This window comes from Podarcis pityusensis, assembly GCF_964106645.2.
Source record: "Podarcis pityusensis genome assembly, chromosome: 13".
Taxonomy (NCBI): Eukaryota; Metazoa; Chordata; class Lepidosauria; order Squamata; family Lacertidae; genus Podarcis; species Podarcis pityusensis.
In genome coordinates this window covers 12,616,867-12,636,595 of record NC_138038.1, presented here as the reverse complement: position 1 = coordinate 12,636,595, position 19,729 = coordinate 12,616,867, and the positions used below count along the sequence as shown (strand labels likewise).

Genomic DNA, 19,729 nt, shown 5'->3' with positions numbered 1-19,729 from the left:
CCGACCCCTAAATCCAGATGTGTGAGGGCTGAGAAAAAACAGTCTTCACACGCAAACCTCCTTCTCCCATGTATTGGGAGAAAGAGCCCCCCCCAACAATAAAAGGACTCGAGAGACAATGGAGTGCGCCTCAGGGGGTGAAGTCAAACCGCTGCAAAGTGACCTCCCCAGGGCACAAGCCTGGGCAGTGTGTATGGAGGTCCTGGGTTGCCCAGACGACAAGACCCCCCCCCCTTCTCGTCTTCGCATGCAGGGCAAATCTAACTCATCAAGGGTTTTTGGACCCATTGGCTACCCTCACCTGGTTTAGCCGGCCAGTCGAAGCCATTCCCTGGGTGCGGCTGCTGTTGCATGCTAAATAATAATAATAATAATAATAATAATAATAATAATTTATTATTTATACCCCGCCCATCTGGCTGGGTTTCCCCAGCCGCTCTGGGTGGCTGGATTTCCCCAGCTGCTCTGGGTGGCTTCCAACAAAATATTAAAATACAATTGTCTATTAAACATTAAAAGCTTCCCTAAACAGGGCTGCCTTCAGATGTCTTCTAAAAGTCTGATAGAGTGGTACCTCGGGTTACAGATGCTTTAGGTTACAGACGCTTCAGGTTACAGACTCCGCTAACCCAGAAATAGTACCATCCTTTGCTTCAGGATGAGAACAGAAATTGTGCTCCGTGGCAGCAGTGGGAGGCCCCATTAGCTAAAGTGATGCTTCAGGTTAAGAACAGTTTCAGGTTAAGAACAGACCTCCGGAACGAATTAAGTACTTAACCCGAGGTACCACTGTAGTTGTTTTTCTCTTTGACATCTGACGGGAAGGCGTTTTGCAGGGCGGGTGCCACTACTGAGAAGGCCCTCTGCCTGGTTCCCTGTAACTTCACTTCTCGTAGTGAGGGAACCGCCAGAAGGCCCTCGGAGCTGGACCTCAGTGTCTGGGCAGAATGATGGGGGTGGAGACGCTCCTTCAGGTATACTGGGCCGAGGCCGTTTAAGGTTTTCAAGGTCAGCACCAACACTTTGAATTGTGCCTGGAAACGTACTGGCAGCTCCCAGGAGCCAGAGATGAGAGCCACAGGTGAGAGCACAGGTGAGAGAGAGTGGGGTGGACAAACTACCCTCAGAGGAGCACAATATGTCTTTCACTATACTATCCCTCCCCTAACACCTCATATATCCCCATAGAAGTTCTGAGCCTAGTAAGCTGGATAGCTCAATTGGTTAGAGCAGGGGTCAGCAAACTTTCTCAGCAGGGGGCTGGTCCACTGTCCCTCAGACCTTGTGGGGGGCTGGGCTATATATTTTTTTTTTGGGGGGGGATGAACGAATTCCTATGCCCCACAAATAACCCAGAGATGCATTTTAAATAAAAGCACACATTCTACTCTTGTAAAAACGCCAGGCAGGCCCCACAAATAACCCAGAGATGCATTTTAAATAAAAGCACACATTCTACTCATGTAAAAACACGCTGATTCCCGGACTGTCTGTGGGCCGGATTTAGAAGGCAATTGAGCCGGATCTGCCCCATGGGCCTTAGTTTGCCTACTCGTTAGAGCATGGTGCTGATAATGCCAAGGTTGCAGGTTTGATCTCCGTAAGGGACAGCTGCATTTTCCTTCATTGCAAGGGGTGATTCTCAGGGTCCCTTCCAACAATGCAATTCTATGTTCAGGGCTCACTTTGAAGCCCTTTCCTCTGAATTTGAGATAATGGGGAGCTAGTTATGATAATCAAGAGTGGCATTCTGTACATGTTCAGGTACATTTTTTTCTTTTAAGTGCATCTGTTGCAATTGCATGTTCTTTGTCACAATTCCAGCGTGTCAACGGTTCCGAGAACTGATGGGCCTTTACTAAAACTCTTTGCAGTAAACCGGACCGCCCCTTCTCAGTTTCCTTGCCTGCTCCCTTTGACAGCATTTGCAGATGGAAGGAGCGAATTTCTTGCCGTGAAGGAGGAGAGGAGGGGGGCGGCCAGGAAGAGAATAGATTGCAAAAGCAGACCTCTCCCAGAAAATAAAAATGTGGAGGGAGGGAAGGGGAAAGACACACAATCTGGAGAATAGGGGGGTTCCCAAGGGTACCAGATAGGGGAATTGCGTTTCAGGACCACAAAGATGCAATGTAATCGGCTGGATTTCTCTCCGGTGCTGGCATCCTGCCATCTGGAGCAGCCATGTAACTATAGAAACTGGCTTGCTGCCTTACACCAATCAGGAAATGTAACATCACCTGAGAATGCAATGGAGAGAGCCACTTTGTTGATGCTGTGAAGGGAGGAAGCCAGCCCGCCATTCCTTCTTTGCTGTTCCTATTAAGTGAAATTAGGGGAAAGCTGGGGGGGGGGGGAGAGATAATTGTGAAGCGGGGAGGGGAAGAGCTCATGGGCGAGGTGGGGTGTCTGTGTCCCCCAAGGAAATTGCGGAATGGAAAATGTGTATGTGGCAAATAACATTTAGGGGGTTAGGAGCAGGAGAAGCAGTAGAGTTGGAAGGGAACCCAAGGGTCATCTAGCCCAACAATCTTCTGTCCCATGCGGGGCTCGAACCCAAGACCCTGATATTAGGAGTCTGCCGACTGAGCTATCGCAGCTTCCGGTCTTCGGGACCTGTATGTTCGTGGCTGATAGGTTCCCATGAAACGATGGGTGGTATTCAACTATGTTTCCATCAGAGTAAAGGTAAAGGTAAAGGGACCCCTGACCATTAGGTCCAGTTGTGGCCGACTCTGGGGTTGCGGCACTCATCTCGCTTTACTGGCCGAGGGAGCCAGCGTACAGCTTCCGGGTCATGTGGCCAGCATGACTAAGACGCTTCTGGTGAACCAGAGCAGCGCACGGAAATGCCGTTTACCTTCCCGCCAGAGCGGTACCTATTTATCTACTTGCACTTTGATGTGCTTTCAAACTGCTAGGTTGGAAGGAGCAGGGATCGAGCAACGGGAGCTCACCCCATTGTGGGGATTCGAACCGCTGACCTTCTGATTGGCAAGTCCTAGGCTCAGTGGTTTAACCCACAGCGCCACCCGTGTCCCATTCCATCAGAGTAGACCCATTGAAATTAATGGACAAAATGAATTCGCGTGGAACTACTCTGAGCAAAACTTAAGTCTGAATACCACCCTCTGAAAGGAAGATGGGTTTGTGATTTATTATTATTTTTTCAAAAAAAAAATCATTGGCTGTGTGTCTCTCTTTCTTTGTTTCCCCTCCAACCCTTCAAGTTAAGCTATTTTTTTGTGCTTGTTATTTTTTTAAAAAAATAATAATTTTAAAGCTAGACATTGGAGGGAAAAGAGGGATGAAAGCATGTGTGCTTGTAGCATAGGGCAGAGGGCCTTCTTGGTAGTGGCGCCCACCTTGTTTAATGCCCTCCCATCAAATGTCAAGGAGATAAACAACTACATGACTTTTAGAATATATCTGAAGGCAGCCCTGTTTAGGGAAGTTTTTAATGCTTGATGTTTTATCGTGTTTTTTAATATTCTGTGGGGAGCCGCCCAGAGTGGCTGGGGAAACCCAGCCAGATAGGCAGGGTAAAATAATAAATTATTATTATTATTACTCCTTTTAAACCTGGGAATGCACGTGGCAGTGGTGGAAATAAGTGTGCCTATATTGTGTTTTGCAGACTTGTCACAAAACCCCTCACTCCCTGCTTTTGGGCAGTTCTTATATTATAGGGAGGGTACGGAGCGGGACTCTCTGCCCTTTATGGCCCCTTAATTTCTTTTTTTTAAAAGTTACATGGGAACTGTAGTTTAGATAAACTATGGGGTAGGAGTCAGAAAGTGGGGTCTGTGGGTTTCTGTAAGGGACCCCTACCTCTCCCTTTACAATTCAAGCACCAGGTTTACTTTCGCCCATGGTTTGCTGCTTGTTTTTGGTAATCGATTTTATGTTTTTGACCATTCATGAGAGCCCAGTATGGGGATTTAACTTCAGTTGATCTGAAATTTGTTACCAAGAACACTTTTTTTAAAGAAAAACAACACACACACACACACACACACACACACACACACACAGAGAGAGAGAGAGAGTTCCTTTGCCCTCTCTTTGTCATGAAAGTTAATGTCTCTTTATAAACTCTATTTCCAATGGTTGTGGGATTTTGCTAATTCCTGTCCACCCCCCAACCTATGGCTTACTCTGAAGAAGACAACGGCAGCTTTCTTAACATGGCTCTTATTTTCCCAAGGCAGGCATGTCCAAAGTTCATTTTGGCCAGTCGGTTTAATCCGGCCCTTGTGGCAGTTTATTTCCTGGGGTCAAATCCTGAAAAAACCTCAACAACTTTGATTCTAAAAAAAGGTTAACAACTCTTTGGTTGGCCCTTAGGTCGTCCCTCACGGCCCTTCACTTCATTAAATCTGGCCCTCTTTGTAAAAAGTTTAGGGAAAAGGATAAAGAAGGGTGCAGGAAACCCTTATTGTACTTGTAATGTTTTAATGTACTTTTAATTTTTTTGCTGGAAGCTGCCCAGAGTGCCTGGGGAAACCTAGCCAGATAGGCAGGGTATAAACAATAAATAATAAGAATTATTATTATTTAGAATTATAATAATTATAATAATAATTATTTAGAATTATTTAGAAATTTACAATTTCTTCCTTCATTTTGTGGCGGACTTTGAGCACAGGCCCATGCAGGACCAGCCCTAACAGGCAACACCGTGGGCACATGCCATGCATGGAATATGTGAGTGCCATCTTGTTCCTCACCTCAGGTAGCAAAAAGTCTCAGGCTGACTTTGGGCCCATGGCGCAAATGTACATTAAATGTACATATACTAATTTATGTTTACGGAAACAAATTTAGACCAGGTTTTGGAAGGAAAGCTGTCCTGTGAGAAAAGTTTTTTTTTTTTTTTTAATGTAAAGGGGAAAAAACCCAAAAAAGGTGGAAGGGCAAGAGATCCAGTTGGAAAAGACCCTTTGAGGAACTTCTTTAAGAAGCGGAAGGGACTGCCATGGAACCAGTGACGATATCTCTTAGATTTAGGCTCCGGGAGGGGGAAAGGATGGCAAATTCTCTTGCACTTTTTCTTAGGTTCTCCACACAAAGTGAAAATGTGGCACATACTAAGTTTCCCCACCCTCTGGAAGCTGCAAGGGGCAATTTAATAGCTAAGTGAATGACAATAGCAAGTGAATGGCAAGTAAAAGGCACATAAAGAGATTCTCCCAGTGGTGTCCTCTGTGTGCCCCTAGAAAATTGCAGGGGGCAAATGAGGTTGGGGGCGATGAGTAAATAAAAATGGATATGTGTATCATAATGAATCAAAGCAAAACGCGTGTATGAGAGAGAGAGACTCAAAACATCCTTTCCTTTCCTCACCTCTCTCCCCTAAATTAGCATGTGCGCCTATGTTTGTGGCAATGCTGGCTTGTTGGCGGTTTAAAGAATCCCAAAACTTGGCCTAGCAGGAGTGGTGTGGAGAGGAAGCTGTTTTTTAACAAGCTGGTTTCCTTGATGAAACCTGAGACGGTCGCCTCCATCGAATTTCATATCCAGACCTTTTGCTGTTGAAACCGACAGAGCGAGCAAAATAATTGCTCCCCCATCTGTTAGGGCTGCTTATCCCTTATTCAGCTTTCCTTTCTCTTATGCCTCTCAGGTATAGGGAGAAAAGGTTGACTTCTGTCCCGAGCAGTTTTTGCTTTTCATCAGCAGACCTGAAAATATTTTTTAAAGCAATATGAGAATGGTGCGCCCCTTTTGCAAAGAGCTGGGCTCTGAGGAATCTGTGACCCTCCAGATATTTCTGGATTATGCCTGGGCCTGACGATTGTTAGAGACTAGCAAACATCTGGAAGCCCAAAAGCCTTGAAATGAAATAGGGCTTCACTTCTGCCACCATTGCTGATGTAAAATTCAACTAGTTATCTGGATGATTTCCATAACATGGATCTGAGGGGGCATTTTATCCTTTGTTTTGGGTGGTGGTAGGGATCGTCCTGGCCCAGAAACGATGTGGGTTTCAAACCAATTTGCAAACGCCATGCCGGTGTGGCATTTCTTTCTTTTTTTTTTCATTGCTTGCTTTCCCCATCTTCCTCCTCCTTCCTTCCCCTCTTTTTTTCCCACCTCCACCTTGGGTAGTTGCAATAATAATCTGGCTTCTTGCCAAGTATAGGCGTTACTATGGAAACAGAAAAGCTGCCTCGGTGAGCCAGGAGGGGTTGTGGCTTCTAATGTCTCCTATTGTATATATTCAGCCCTATATAGTAGAGAGGAAAAGAGGGAGAACTATAATCACAGGATTCCTCCCCCTTCCTTTAAACCCTTCCTACATTTCATTGTATAAAACGAGGCTGCATTTCCTAGAAGAAACAGAGAAGGGGGGGGGGGAGAAAAGGCCTATTTCCCTTTTCCCCATCCTTGAAAACACCCGACATGCCACTAATTTTCTTCATCAGCCACAAAGGAGAAAACAACTTATTTTCTTCTTTGCATTTTAATATCGAGAGGGATGCTTTCGAAAATGTTTCGACACCCCTGTTATTTCCCCCTTCCCCATTTTAAACTGGAGGCCTTGATCCACAGAAGCTGTGGGTCCCCCTTGATGTGGTGTTGTTGTTTTGCAGAAATAGTGCCTATTTGTGGTGCATGAAGGGGTCCCCAATACGAGCGGGGGGGGGGGGGTCACACGTGAAGTTGTTATTAAGGCACCTGCCATGGCAAGGTGCCATAGAAAGGTTATGGCAGAAGGGGAGGCAGACCCTATCCAGAGGCTTAAATGTTAATCTGGTAAGGCTACATAAGCCTTATGGGGCCCTTCCCTTACTGGCCCCCCCAAGCAGACTGTGTTCAGGGGATCTGCAAGCCTTATTTGTTTCTGTACAATTATTCCATTATGTCGTGTTGACTGGGCCCAGGGATGGCCCAAAACAGTTGGCTGCCTGAGGCAAAGGACAATATGATGCCCTCCCCTCCCCATTTCATGTAGAGAAGCCAGTTGAATATTTCCTCAATACGGATGAGGGGGCAGGAGGCTTGTTTAGGATGGGCAATATAGCCTGGGGGGCACAAACAGCCCTGTCCTCCAGCAGAGGGGAACAGCTTAGGGTAGGGGCTGAGAAGAACAGCCGCAGAGCTGTTGCCGCCCCCCAGGACTTGATGCCCGAGGCAGTTGCCTTACTCTGACTAATGAGAGGACTGGCTCTAGGGTTCTGTATAATTACTTTCAGACTTGCCATAGGGTTTTGTTTTAGTCAGTATGGGGGGGAAAACCAACTTTCTTTTTCAAATACATTTTTTAAAAAGATAGGAAGAATATGAAGAGAAGTACGGCAGAAGAACAAACAAAATGGCAGACCTGGGGTGGGATATAAACCGTGTTTATGGAAGGCAATCTTACTCGGCTACGAGTGATCGCCAAAGGAGAATGTATCGGTCTGAATCCGGGGAACAATGGAAGGCTATGTGATTGTTACTGTGCCCGACAGCCAAATTTACCAAATGGCCCAACTTTAAGCCATCCTCTGTTCAATATGGGACGTGTGTGGTGTTATGGTTTAAACCATTGAGCCTCTTGGGCTTGCCAATTGGAAGGTCGGCGGTTCGAATCCCCGCGACGGGGTGAGCTCCCATTGCTCTGTCCCAGCTCCTGTCAACCTAGCAGTTCGAAAGCACGCCAGTGCAAGTAGATAAACAGGCACCACTGAGGTGGGAAGGTAAACGGTGTTTCCTTGCGCTCTGGTTTCCGTCACAGTGTTCTGTTGCACCAGAAGTGGTTTAGTCATGCTGGCCACTTGACCCGGAAAGCTGTCTGTGGAAAAATGCCAGCTCCCTCGGTCTGAAAGCAAGATGAGCGCCGCAACCCCATAGTCACCTTAGACTGGACTTAACCGTTCAGGGTTCTTTTACTGTTACCATATGCGGATGTGGGAAAGAAACACAGCACACAATCTGAAGTTGTAGCCACAGCATCTGGCAACATTGCAGGGTCTTCTGGGGGTGGGGTGCACTTTTTTGCCCTTACGGATGCAGGGGTGGTCTTTGAAAAGGTGTGGCACAAGAGTTGATTGCATATCAGCAGTGAGCTAGTGCCCTTGGGTTAATGTTAATGGAGCACCAAAAATCCATCAAGGATGGATTTTTCATCCCTATTCAGTTTAGCTAGTGATCAACGCTCTAGAAAAAGCATCTCCTTGTTTTCAAAATTGTGCCAGATCAGCTTTAGAATAAGTATTTTATGATACTCTTCATCTGGCACCTCAATGACGCATTTGAGTCAGGAAGAGAGGCTCCCCTAGTCTCGCAAATGCTTACAAAAGTTAATTTAACTTGCTGTCACCTAGACTACCCCTTCCCCATGCCAGTGGATTTGGCAAGCTACTTTCCTAGCAGGAGATATTACTTAGCCTGAACACGTGTGGGGCTTGCAATTGGTGTATGTTTGCAGTCTGCTACATTATAGTGCCCAAAAGGTCAAAATTCTGTCAGATTATATACTCTGTGCATTGCATTTTTTATTTTATGGATTTATTTAGATTCCTTGGGCTTCCTTTTTTGGAAGAAAAGGTAGGGTTTTAAAAATAATTTTCTATGACACCATTATACACAGCGACTTTTTGTATTGGTCCTCTGGGAATTGAAAAACCTCAGTGAGTAATGTGGTTTGCATGCCCCCCAGCTCTGGGGACTGCAAGGACTACTATATCCCATCCCTATTGTATCTGATGGCACTACTCAGGATACAATATGGAAAGAGCTTGTTCGTTCCCCAGATGGTTTGCAGTCTGCATTTGATAGTCAAGTATACCAAGATTCATGTACAGACTGTGACAGCACTATGCATACAGGTGTAGAGAAGATAGCATCCCAAGTCAAGATTGAAAAAAACACCCTCTTTTCACTTCAGGGCATGGTATTGCTCTGAAAGTGTATGAGCAATATCGGGTGAGGTCTCCAAAAACCAGAGAGCGAGGAACTGCACAAGCTTTTTCTGTGGTCTGGGTTTCAGTGACTCCTTCTTTTATGTGCAGAATTCTTTATTATTCTTCAGAGGCAGCTTAATAAATGATGCAACCTGAATAACCTGTATAGAGCACAAATATATATATATATATATATATATATATATATATGCACATTAAAAAAAGCACAGTTGATACCCATCACTGCCCCTAGGAGAACTTCAATTCGCACAGTTTCTGGCAGCCTGCTCTGATACCCTGGTTTGAAATATTTGGCTATTGCCACAGATTTTCAGCATGACTGAGGTTGTCTTACTTACCCCGGGTCTTTTCCCCCCTTCTTCTTCCAGAGGGGATCTGCTGAGCTTCTCAGGATCCAAAATGCACAGGACCACCAGGATAAAAATCACAGAGCTGAACCCTCACTTGATGTGCGCTTTGTGCGGAGGCTACTTCATCGATGCCACAACCATTGTGGAATGCTTACACTCTTGTAAGTTTTAAAACCATATCTGGAAACTCCTGAGGATTAATGGGATACGTGCCTCATCCCTGGGCTCTCTTTTCAGCTGTTGAAATATGCAGAACAATAATCACCCCTCTTTGAGCATATGAAAAGGGCATTTTCCTCACTATCGACTGGGTGGCATCCCATGCTTTCCCCCTTGGCTGCCTCTGCCACCAGGGCCTTTCCCCCCCCAAAAAGTCCAGGCAGTAGCAAGACACAGGCATTACCTGAGACCATCAAGCCTTGGAATTTTGGCACTCCATGTGGCTTCCTAAGTTCAGTTCTGTTAGTCTTGTGAGGCTTTGCCTCATGGTAGGGCCAGCCATGGCTGTTGTCCACTGTGTCGTAAATCTTCCCCTGTGGTGACTTTGTCCTCCCACCCCTGTTGCCTTCTTTCCTTTACAGTCTGCAAAACCTGCATCGTCCGTTACCTGGAGACGAACAAATACTGCCCGATGTGCGATGTCCAAGTGCATAAAACAAGGCCACTGCTCAGCATCAGGTATGTCATATTCATTTATATGTCAGCTGGGGCGGTTATCTGTGTCAGACAAGTAGCCGAGCAACGTGCTCATGTAACCTTGAAAATATTGGAGCGGGGGGAGGGGCAAGGTCCCTTGACTCTCCCTATCTGGCACCCCTGCAGCCAAGGATGGGTTCATATACATGGAAGCAGCATGTAGCGGCTAGAGCAGGGGTCAGCAACCTTTTTCAGCCATGGACCGGTCCACCATCCCTCAGACCACGTGGTGGTCTGGACTATATTTTGAAAAAAAATAAATAAAAAATGAACGAATTCCTATGCCCCACAAATAACCCAGAGATGCATTTTAAATAAAAGGGCACATTCTACTCATGTAAAAACACCAGGCAGGCCCCACAAATAACCCAGATGCATTTTAAATAAAAGCACACATTCTACTCATGTAAAAACACCAGGCAGGCCCCACAAATAACCCAGAGATGCACATTCTGCTCATGTAAAAATATGCTGATTCCCGGACTGTCCGCGGGCTGGATTGAGAAGGCGATTGGGCCGCATCTGGCCCCCGGGCCGTAGGTTGCCTACCCCTGGGCTAGAGCTTGCGCTGTAATGTCTGTAACTGTGGAGAGGTTGTCACTTAGACCTAAAGAGACTTGCACAGAGCTAGGCAAAACCTGACGGTTGGCTTGAACCGCAGGTGAGGACAAAAGCAGGTCACCTGCTGTTATTGGGACATGCGATTGACAGGTGGGCAGCCCAACCTACCTATCAAATTTGGCATGCAGGAAGCTGTTGGACTGTGCTGAAATGGCAAAACTGACCGGAAAGCTCAGGAACCAAGTAGATCAAAACTTTAATAAGAAATGGGAAAAATTTATAACTTATCTAGGAGACCACTGTAAGCAGATGAAAACATTAGCCGGATTCTAATAACACTTGTAATGTAGCAATACTATGGACAATATGGAGAGATATAAAATATGGATTATGAAATAATATGCATTTGAGAAGGTGTACAATAGGACCCGTGGAGGGGAAGGTGGGAAGTCCAGAGATTCGGAGAAATCTCTAGATATGGTTCTGCAGTTTGGATTGTTATAATTCTACATTTGTAAAATCAAATAAAAATTATTATTATTTTTTTTTAAATTGGCATGCAGGATGTGAGGGAGTTAAGAGTCCAGCCTGCTGGCAAGATCCAATTCCTCCCCAGCGAACCCACAGCACACCCTGTCTTATTAGGATTCAGCCTCAGTTTTTTGGCCCCCACCCAGCCTGTCACTGCTTTCAGGCACTGATCCAATACATGCACAGCCTAACGTGGCTGTGTTTCTCTATCGGGCGACGAATGGCTGCATTTCTGTATGGCAAAGCTGCACTGCTAATTAATGGGCTCTGATAATGTCTTTGGACCACAGTCTTTGGACCACAGATGAGCAAGCTATTGAAGAAGCTCTAAGAACTATTAAATCCGAGTATGATTGTGGTTTATGATGTATCGATCCATTTGTCTTGGAGCTCTTGCATTAACCTCCTGCCCGAGGCATGCACGCGTCACGCTTTTCCCAATTCTGCGTCAATTTAAACCCGCTGTGTGTCGCGGAGAGCCTGCCTCTATGCAAGATTAAAATGCAGAATATTTGCACACGTTCATGGATTTTGCACAATTTATTCAGCTTTAGCAAGTTGGAAAGAGAGTCAATGGGCTGAGCAGAGCACTGAGACCCACCCCCATCACCAACTCTCCTGCCTTTGTGGCTTTGCATTTTTTTTGATGAAACGTTTCTTTTCCAAAAGTAAGCCCGCCCAGCAATGCTTGGCTTTGAAGTGGTTATCTGGCTGCTTCCTTGTTAGTCTGGATTTTGGGGGAAGCCAGACGCACCTTACTGAACTCTACAGATGGTTGGCATAGAAACCAAGAAGGCGACTTCTCACAGATGCATCTCTACGGTTGTATTTTTAGCTCCTGCGCTGTGCAAATTAATTTCTCTAGTAACACTTCAGGCGTTCTGCAAAATATTTACAAGCCGAGTTCCCACCAGCCTCTCCTCTTAGGCCCACGAACATCCGCGCTCCCAGACGCATGTATGCGCCCACCCATCCACCCGGCAGATGCGAGCTGCCAGTGCAAAGAGGCATGCGAGAGGGGAGAAAACGCGCCAGGTTAAAAGTGCAGCGAAATGTCACTGGGGTTTAGCGACCCCATGGTGAGACCGCAGCCTCTGATTGATTTCAAATGTGCCACTGAGAGCAGGTGTACTGGGTATATTAGTTGTGATTTCCTCTCCAGCTTCCCTGAATGTCCCCAATCTCCAAGCAGTTTTATGATTTTTAGGAAGGATGTTTAAAAAGCCATGCGTATGCCCCAATGCTGGAGTACACGGCAGTATTTTACTTTATTTCACAAGGAAACTGATAAGGCACTGATCTGTGAAGCAGGTATGCTTTGATGGGTTGCTTTGATGTTCTGCTAGGGGCAGAGCAGCCTCGGCCCAGTATACCTGAAGGAGTGTCTCCACCCCCATCGCTCAGCCCAGACACTGAGGTCCAGCTCCGAGGGCCTTCTGGCGGTTCCCTCCCTGTGAGAAGTAAGGTTACAGGGAACCAGGCAGAGGGCCTTCTCAGTAGTGGCACCCGCCCTGTGGAACGCCCTCCCATCAGATGTCAAGGAAATAAACAACTATATGACTTTTAGAAGACATCTGAAGGCAGCCCTCTTTAGGGAAGCTTTTAATATTTGATGAATTATTGTATTTTAATATTTTGCTGGAAGCCACCAAGAGTGGCTGGGGAAACCCAGCCAGATGGGCAGGGTATTATTATTATTATTATTATTATTATTATTATTATGGATTGGAAGAATGGGTTGGGTTTGCAGGAGCTGTATAGGCAGCAGTATGGCAAAGTGCATTGGCTCAGTGGTTCATGGTTGCTCTTCCCTTCCCACCAATGATTTCTTAGAATGATTGCATTTTTTTGGGGGGGGGAAAGGCTTTTTATATTTTATTTTACCAGGCCCCTTGGTTGCAACAGGTGGCTTCAGGGCTCTGTTGCGGAGACATGACTCGTCACACTTTATAGCAGCTCAGGAATAATAGGGTGTCCTGGATGTCTTAAGTGTCTTATTGACTCGAGCAAATATAATGGCTTTCCTTGTAACCTAGCTGCCAGTCACGCAGCCCCTGGACAAAGCTTGTTTTCATTAGCTTGCCATAAATCACAAAACAAAGTCAATATGCATGTGTAATAAATAACATTACCAAATTGGATTGGGGGGGGGCGCTCAGGACAGCCCAATGGTGTGAAGATTGTGACGCTGTAAATTAAAACAAACACTGTCTGGTGTGTGTACACACACACACACACACACACACAGCCTTTTAAATCAAACTGCATGCTGTTCAACACAGAAAAAATTGTGTGTTGCCTCCCTTACCCCCAGTAAATCCAAATTCAGAGGGGTTTTGACACATTTATATGTTTCATCAATAGATCAAAGCAGCAGTTAATAGTACTGCAACACTGGAACTGTGCATTAAATGAAATCAAAACTTGGTGCCAAGAACACCTGAACTCCGGCACCCCTGCCCATTATGTGACTTACAACAAGTTTTCATTATGTGCTTATTTTGCATAATTGTTTTCTCACGGCAGGAAAGGGTGAACTATGAATCTTCCTGACTGGCTGGTACGGGGTGTGGGCTGGGCTGTAAGTTCCATTACCACGAAGAAAAAAACTTTGGCTAAAGTGTAGGTCAGGACTGGGAAACCTGTAGCTTAAAATAGCTTTTATTGATAGCCACTCTCTTAACCAACTGAACTGATCCTCTGAAATATTCAGTTCTGAATTTGGTCCTGAATTGGCTGCATGAGAGATGCTGGGGCTCAAGGCTTATCTTCTAAAGTTAGGCACTCTTCTGTTGTCTTGGCACTAAGAGGAAAAAAAATGGTTTTGCAGCAAGTGTTGGAACACCCTAAGTCCGATTAAGCAACAGAGATAGTGAGCGCTGTGTTTTGAAATGTTAAGCCTCTTCTTCCTGCCTTTGCTGCAATGCCTCCTGTTCAGTTTGCAGAGGGGATTGCACCAGAGTAGCTATTCGTTTTAATAAGCCCGTACAGTGGGGCTGGGGCTGGGGCAAGAGAGGCTTGCTCTATGTTTCTGTTATTATCAACAGCAAAAATGAATTTGAATTGGGATTTTAATATTCTCCCCCACTTTCCCCCTTGCAATTGACCTTTGCTAACCCATCTTTTTCTCCTCGTGTTTCAGATCAGATAAAACCCTACAGGACATAGTCTACAAGCTGGTACCAGGACTTTTCAAAGGTGTGAACATGTTCAGATTTTGTGGCTGTTTTTCTGTTTTGTTTTTAAGAAGTTGCTTCCGTTGGCTTTGATGCAGTTAGAAAAAGAAGCCATCTGATTATTATATAGGGCTGATGAACAGTATATAAATAACTGAGCAGAATAGGGCCAAATACTCAACTATAGTATTACCTCATTAAGTAATACAAATAGTCTTCGAAACTATGGCTGTTGTGCTTTTGGTCCTAATGCAAATTTAATTCTAGTTCTTTTATTTGTTTTCCATTCAGTCAGTGATTTAAAATGTACGAATAATTATATGGTAGCGTGTTGCTAAACATGAATGCATTTATTTATTCACTGTGATGTGTAGCCCCACCTGCAGAATAAGTGAAAGATAGAAATGCTAATAAATGAATTAACTGTTTCCTTTTGCCTGCAGATGAAATGAAGAGGCGACGTGATTTCTACGCAGCATACCCTCTGGCAGATGGTATGGCGTTTCTCATGAATTTCCCTCGTACATGTCAACAGTGATGCATTTAAAAAAACACCCCACAAAAAAGGTGTGATCTTTATTTTTTCTCTGTCTCCTCCTTTCCTCTCAATTGCTTGCTTGTCTAGTTCCTAATGGATCCAATGAAGACCGGGGAGAAGTTTCGGAACAAGAGAAAGGGAACCTGACAGACGATGAAATTGTCAGCTTATCCATAGAGTTCTATGAAGGAATCAGGTAATACAGAAAAAAATATGAGGGGAATAATTTCACTTAATTTTCTTAATTTGCCCTGGGTTGTTTTTTTTTACTACACACATATTTTAACAAATTTTATATATTTATGCTTGGTTAATGTTTTGAAAGAATGTATGTATTACACTCACACACTTACGTACAGTCGTACCTTGGTTGTTGAACGAATTCTGTTCCGGAAGTCCATTCAACTTCCAAAAACATTCAAAAACCAAGGCGCGGCTTCTGATTGGCTGCAGGAGCTTCCTGTACTCAATCGGAAGCCGCGGAAGCCATGTCGGACGTTTGGCTTCCAAAAAAAGTTTGCAAACCGGAACACTCACTTCTGGGTTAGCGGCGTTCAGGAGCCAAAACGTTCAAGTTGCAAGGCGTTCGACAACAAAGGTACGACTGTATGTTAATTGTATTTGTGGTGTAACATTATGTTTTGGCATTGTATATGTCACCATGAGCATTCTTACTGAAAATGCGATGGATACATATGATTTAATAATAAACAAGTCTAGGCCTGTGCAGGGAACAATCAAAGTTTTCATAATGTGATACTGCTTTTCATTTGCGTGCTTGTTTGTTTGTTACATCATACAATAAGAAGGATGTGGCCAGGACAAAGAGAAGGAAACTTTGTTATTGAAAGACAGTATAGGAATCAGATGTGTGTGCATGTATGTACAGTGGTACCTTGGGTTAAGTACTTAATTCGTTCCGGAGGTCCGTACTTAACCTGAAACTGTTCTTAACCTGAAGCACCACTAATGGGACCTCCTGCTGCTGCCACGCTGCCACCGCGCGATTTCTGTTCTCATCCTGAAGCAAAGTTCTTAACCCGAGGTACTATTTCTGGGTTAGCGGAATCTGTAACCTGAAGCGTATGTAACCTGAAGCGTATGTAACCCGAGGTACCACTGTATTATAATCTCCCAGGGTAGATGCAGTCTATCTGCATTATACTACTGTTGAACGATATTGCTGATGAAAACATGATTTTAATAAGCTGCGCAACAGAGATCAAGTGCAAACGCACATCGCAATAGAGGTGTGCATCTAATTTGCCCCGCACCCACCAGGAGACGGAATCGCCCTTGTGGCTTAAAGGTCTTGTTGGGTGAGGTTAGGCTTAGGGAACATGTGCTGCAAATTAATTATTTTATTCCCTTACATCCTACACTTCTGTATTGCTCAGTCAGCATTGTTCTTTGGACAGTTTACAATGAAGGCTAAAATCACAATACAGTGGTACCTTGGTTTTTGAAGAGAATGTGTTCCAGGAGTCCCTTTGACTCCCGGAACCATTTGAAAACCAAAGTGTGGCTTTCAATTGGCTGCAGGAGATGTTTGGGTTCTAAAAATTGTTCGAAAACCTGAAAACTCACTTCTGGGTTTCGATAGCTTGGTAGCTGATTTGTTCAGGTGCCAAAGTGTTCGGCTTCCAAGGTACGACTGTACAGAACAATACCTATCACAGAATAATAATAAAAAGAGCACTATGAAAACAAAAGAAAAACAGCAACAGAGAATAAACAGTGCAGAAGACCTAAGGAGCTCAAACACTTTTTAAAGTCTCAGTGGTACAGAATGTTGGTGGGGACTGACAGCAGAGCAGGAAAGGGGACAGAGGGAGGAAGAGAGACACAGAGATAAAACAGAAGGAACCATCTTGTTGTCTGGAGAGGTTCTTTTCTGTTTCGTTCTGAGAAGTTATTGTAAAATATTCCTGGAGAAAGAAGTCAAACGTACCCCTAGAAATCACTGGAGAACTCCCAAGATTTTTTAAAATGTGGCTGGTACTAGCGTGTCCATCCCATTTCCCCACAACCTGACCTCTTCAAATATTAGCAGAAAGAGAAGAAGTCTTGCTCTTTCTGAGTTCTAGTTTGGTGTGAAGCAACATTTTAAAATGAGCACCCTACCAATACAAATTCCAAAGCAGGCTGGAAGTGATTGTTGCTGGGAAAGAATCCTAATCCAACCATATCTGGAGCGGTGCCACACAGGTGTGCTCAAGTTGCGCTGCCAAGCTGCTCACCTGACCACGGCACTGCAGAAGCAGTGGGTGAGGTTGGGGTTGTGTGGGTGCAACAGCAAAGCCAATCTGGAGCCCAGGTAAGTTGCAGCAACACTGCTGACAGGAGGATAGCTCTGCCCCACTCTACTGGCTGCTCCTGGGACCTTGTGATCTTCCACATATGGCTGAAGTGTGCAGAAATAACCAAAGTTCTGGACCCACAGAGGCCTGGATAAACTGGTCCGTCCTCTTGTGTGTGTGTGTTTCATTAATTCCCCCTATTTCTCTCTCTCAGAGAAGAAAACAAAGGGACTGTTGAGAATGGGAACACAGAGAAAGACAAGGTGAGCTATGTAGCTTCTGCCCTTGAATAATGCTTTAGAAATGTGGGAGAATCCCATGTCCCCTGCATGCCCTCAAATTATTGAATTCATAAAATAAGAGGTTCAGGGCTGCCTGGAAGCCGTGTCCTCTGAGCTGGGATCCCAGAGTTGTTCCATAGGTGGTGATCTCTAAAGTGAGAGGTGCAGGGGCTCAAGGTGGTCGTCCTCCAACCGGGAGGCCCTTTCCATTAATATTTCATATTTAGGAACCAATCGCAAGGCACCCCAATCTTAATTAGGATTTTTATGTCCTCTGGGCGTAAATCATGATGAATCAAGTTAGCGCTCAATACCTCAAAAGCCCCCTACACTGCCTCCTCTTGCTTCCCACCTCCAACCTTTCCCCTCAATTTGGCTTTCAATTTTTCTTTTCTATTTAGTCCATCTTACTTTCCTGCCTGCTTTCACCTTTGCTGTGTCCCTTTCCCTGTTTCTGTGGCTGTGCTAGGATATACTCCAACTTTCTCCTTTCCTCTCTTTAAATTTCGGATTCTGTCTCCCTCCCCCCACAGATGTTGTGCTTTCCCTCCCCCCTCCAATGGTATATAGATTGCAAGGGTGTCCTTTGCCTGTGACCTCTGACCCTTCCCGGACTCCTCCCCCTGCCCCCTTCCCCGGTATCCTTGCCTTTTGGCAGATTTACAGCTGCTTCAATACATATTTCAACGACTCTGCCTGCTCCAGCTGCCTAGCCCTCTCCCAATAAAACCTTTTCTCTCACTTTCTCTCTCTCCCTCCCCTCCCTCCCTCGCTTTCTCTCTCATATTCCTCCCTAGAAGAACAGCATGAGATTCCTCCGTTGCCCTGCCGCTATGACGATCATGCACCTGGCTAAGTTCCTCCGCAACAAGATGGATGTTCCCAGCAAATACAAAGTGAGTTGCTATCAAATGCTATCGCACTTTCCCCGGGCCAAGGTCGATGCTGCATGTTCAAAACTATTTGCACATCAAGGAAGCTCCAGTTCCACACTCATTATAAAATAAGCAAACAGCAAAATGTGCAAACAGCGTTTTAAGTGTGCATGCTTTCTCCCTGCCGAAGAACTGGCTTCGCTCTGAAGGCTTATATAGTTTTTTTTAGCAACAGAGGTTTGCCAAATTCCAAACCCAAACGAACTGTGCAGATTGAGAAAACATGTCTCTGTTTGCTTGCTCTGCGTAATTTAGTTTACTTCTAGTTAGGGGAAGGGACATATGCTTTCAAACTTTCTTTACTGCTTAAGGGCTAGAAAATTACTTCTTTAAAAAACAGCAACAAAGATGAAGATGTTCAGGAGACTTTCGACCTGTAAAAAGGTAAAAGGGTATATAAAAGAGTATATAATCTATAATGAAATTTAAAAAAAATGTTTGAAAGTACTTTTCAAAAAAGGAAAAAAGAAAAAAAAACCAGAGTCCTTTTTGTTGGGGATAATTCAGACAGAAATTCCCAGGTGTCAAAAAAAGGTTATTTATGTATCCCACTACTGCGGCCTGTGTTTTGTTAGCCTCCAAATGGAAAATGAGCGAGGTCCCAAGCAAAGAAGAATGGCAACTTAAACTGATTGAATATGTGCAGCTTGCAGACCTAATACATAGAATAAGAGAACAAGAAGAACATATGTTTAAAGAAGAATGGCAGCATTAAGATAAATTCAACAGTGTAAATAAGTTTTGGTTGATGTAATAATGGAATACTGATTGGTATAGTTTTTGTAAAATATGCAGGGATTTATGATATGCAGAATGAACCATGGATAGAGAAGAGAAGTCACTGCTATTTTAAGATTGTTTAAAAGAGTATTCTAAATTGCAAAACAGAAAATCTAATAAAAGTGTGTGTGTGTGTGTGTGTGTGTGTGTGTGTATATATATATATGTATATATATATATATATATATATATATATATATATATATATGAGAGAAAGATGCTCAGGAGACTTAAATCTGTGCCCAGTACTTATTCATCTGTGCCTGCCATGTAACTCAGAATTTCTTTACTTGTGTTATTAAATCTGTTAGGTGGAAGTTCTCTATGAAGATGAACCTCTGAAGGAATACTATACCCTAATGGACATAACTTATATCTATCCTTGGCGACGGGTAAGTGCGTAGAGAGAAGTGACCCCTAAGGGTGATCTAGCCCAGCTTCCTGCAATGCAGGAATCTCAACTAGATCATAAATGACAGATGGCCATAGGAAGCTGTCTTGTCCTGAGTCAGACCGTTGGTTCATTTAGTTCAGTGTTGTCAGCACTGACATAGCAACATCTCCAGTGAAAGACTCTTGTCTGAAACCCCTGAGAGCCGCTGTACCTTCGTATAGACCAGTGTTACCCAAACATGGGTCTCCAGCTGTTTTTGGACTACAACTCCCATCATC

At 44.5% G+C, this 19,729-nt stretch overlaps 1 protein-coding gene and 1 long non-coding RNA gene across 8 annotated transcripts in view; both read left to right on the top strand.

The window, feature by feature from the left end:
* LOC308460701 overlaps positions 1 to 19,729 on the top strand; it is a 286,341-nt gene that overhangs the window by 43,052 nt on the left and 223,560 nt on the right. The gene's annotated exons all lie outside the window — the stretch shown is intronic.
* The window catches only part of PCGF2 (polycomb group ring finger 2), a 43,468-nt gene that overhangs the window by 14,899 nt on the left and 8,840 nt on the right, over positions 1 to 19,729 (top strand). For 2 of the 7 annotated variants that reach the window (XM_080976863.1, XM_080976864.1), the window contains exons 2-9: positions 9,278 to 9,420; positions 9,841 to 9,937; positions 14,190 to 14,245; positions 14,667 to 14,717; positions 14,849 to 14,957; positions 17,276 to 17,324; positions 18,140 to 18,238; positions 19,369 to 19,449. In XM_080976863.1, coding sequence (XP_080832989.1) covers positions 9,309 to 9,420; positions 9,841 to 9,937; positions 14,190 to 14,245; positions 14,667 to 14,717; positions 14,849 to 14,957; positions 17,276 to 17,324; positions 18,140 to 18,238; positions 19,369 to 19,449 — 654 coding nt within the window. In that variant the 5' untranslated portion in view covers positions 9,278 to 9,308. The other 5 variants (XM_080976867.1, XM_080976866.1, XM_080976862.1 and 2 more) reach the window with 5 other exon arrangements.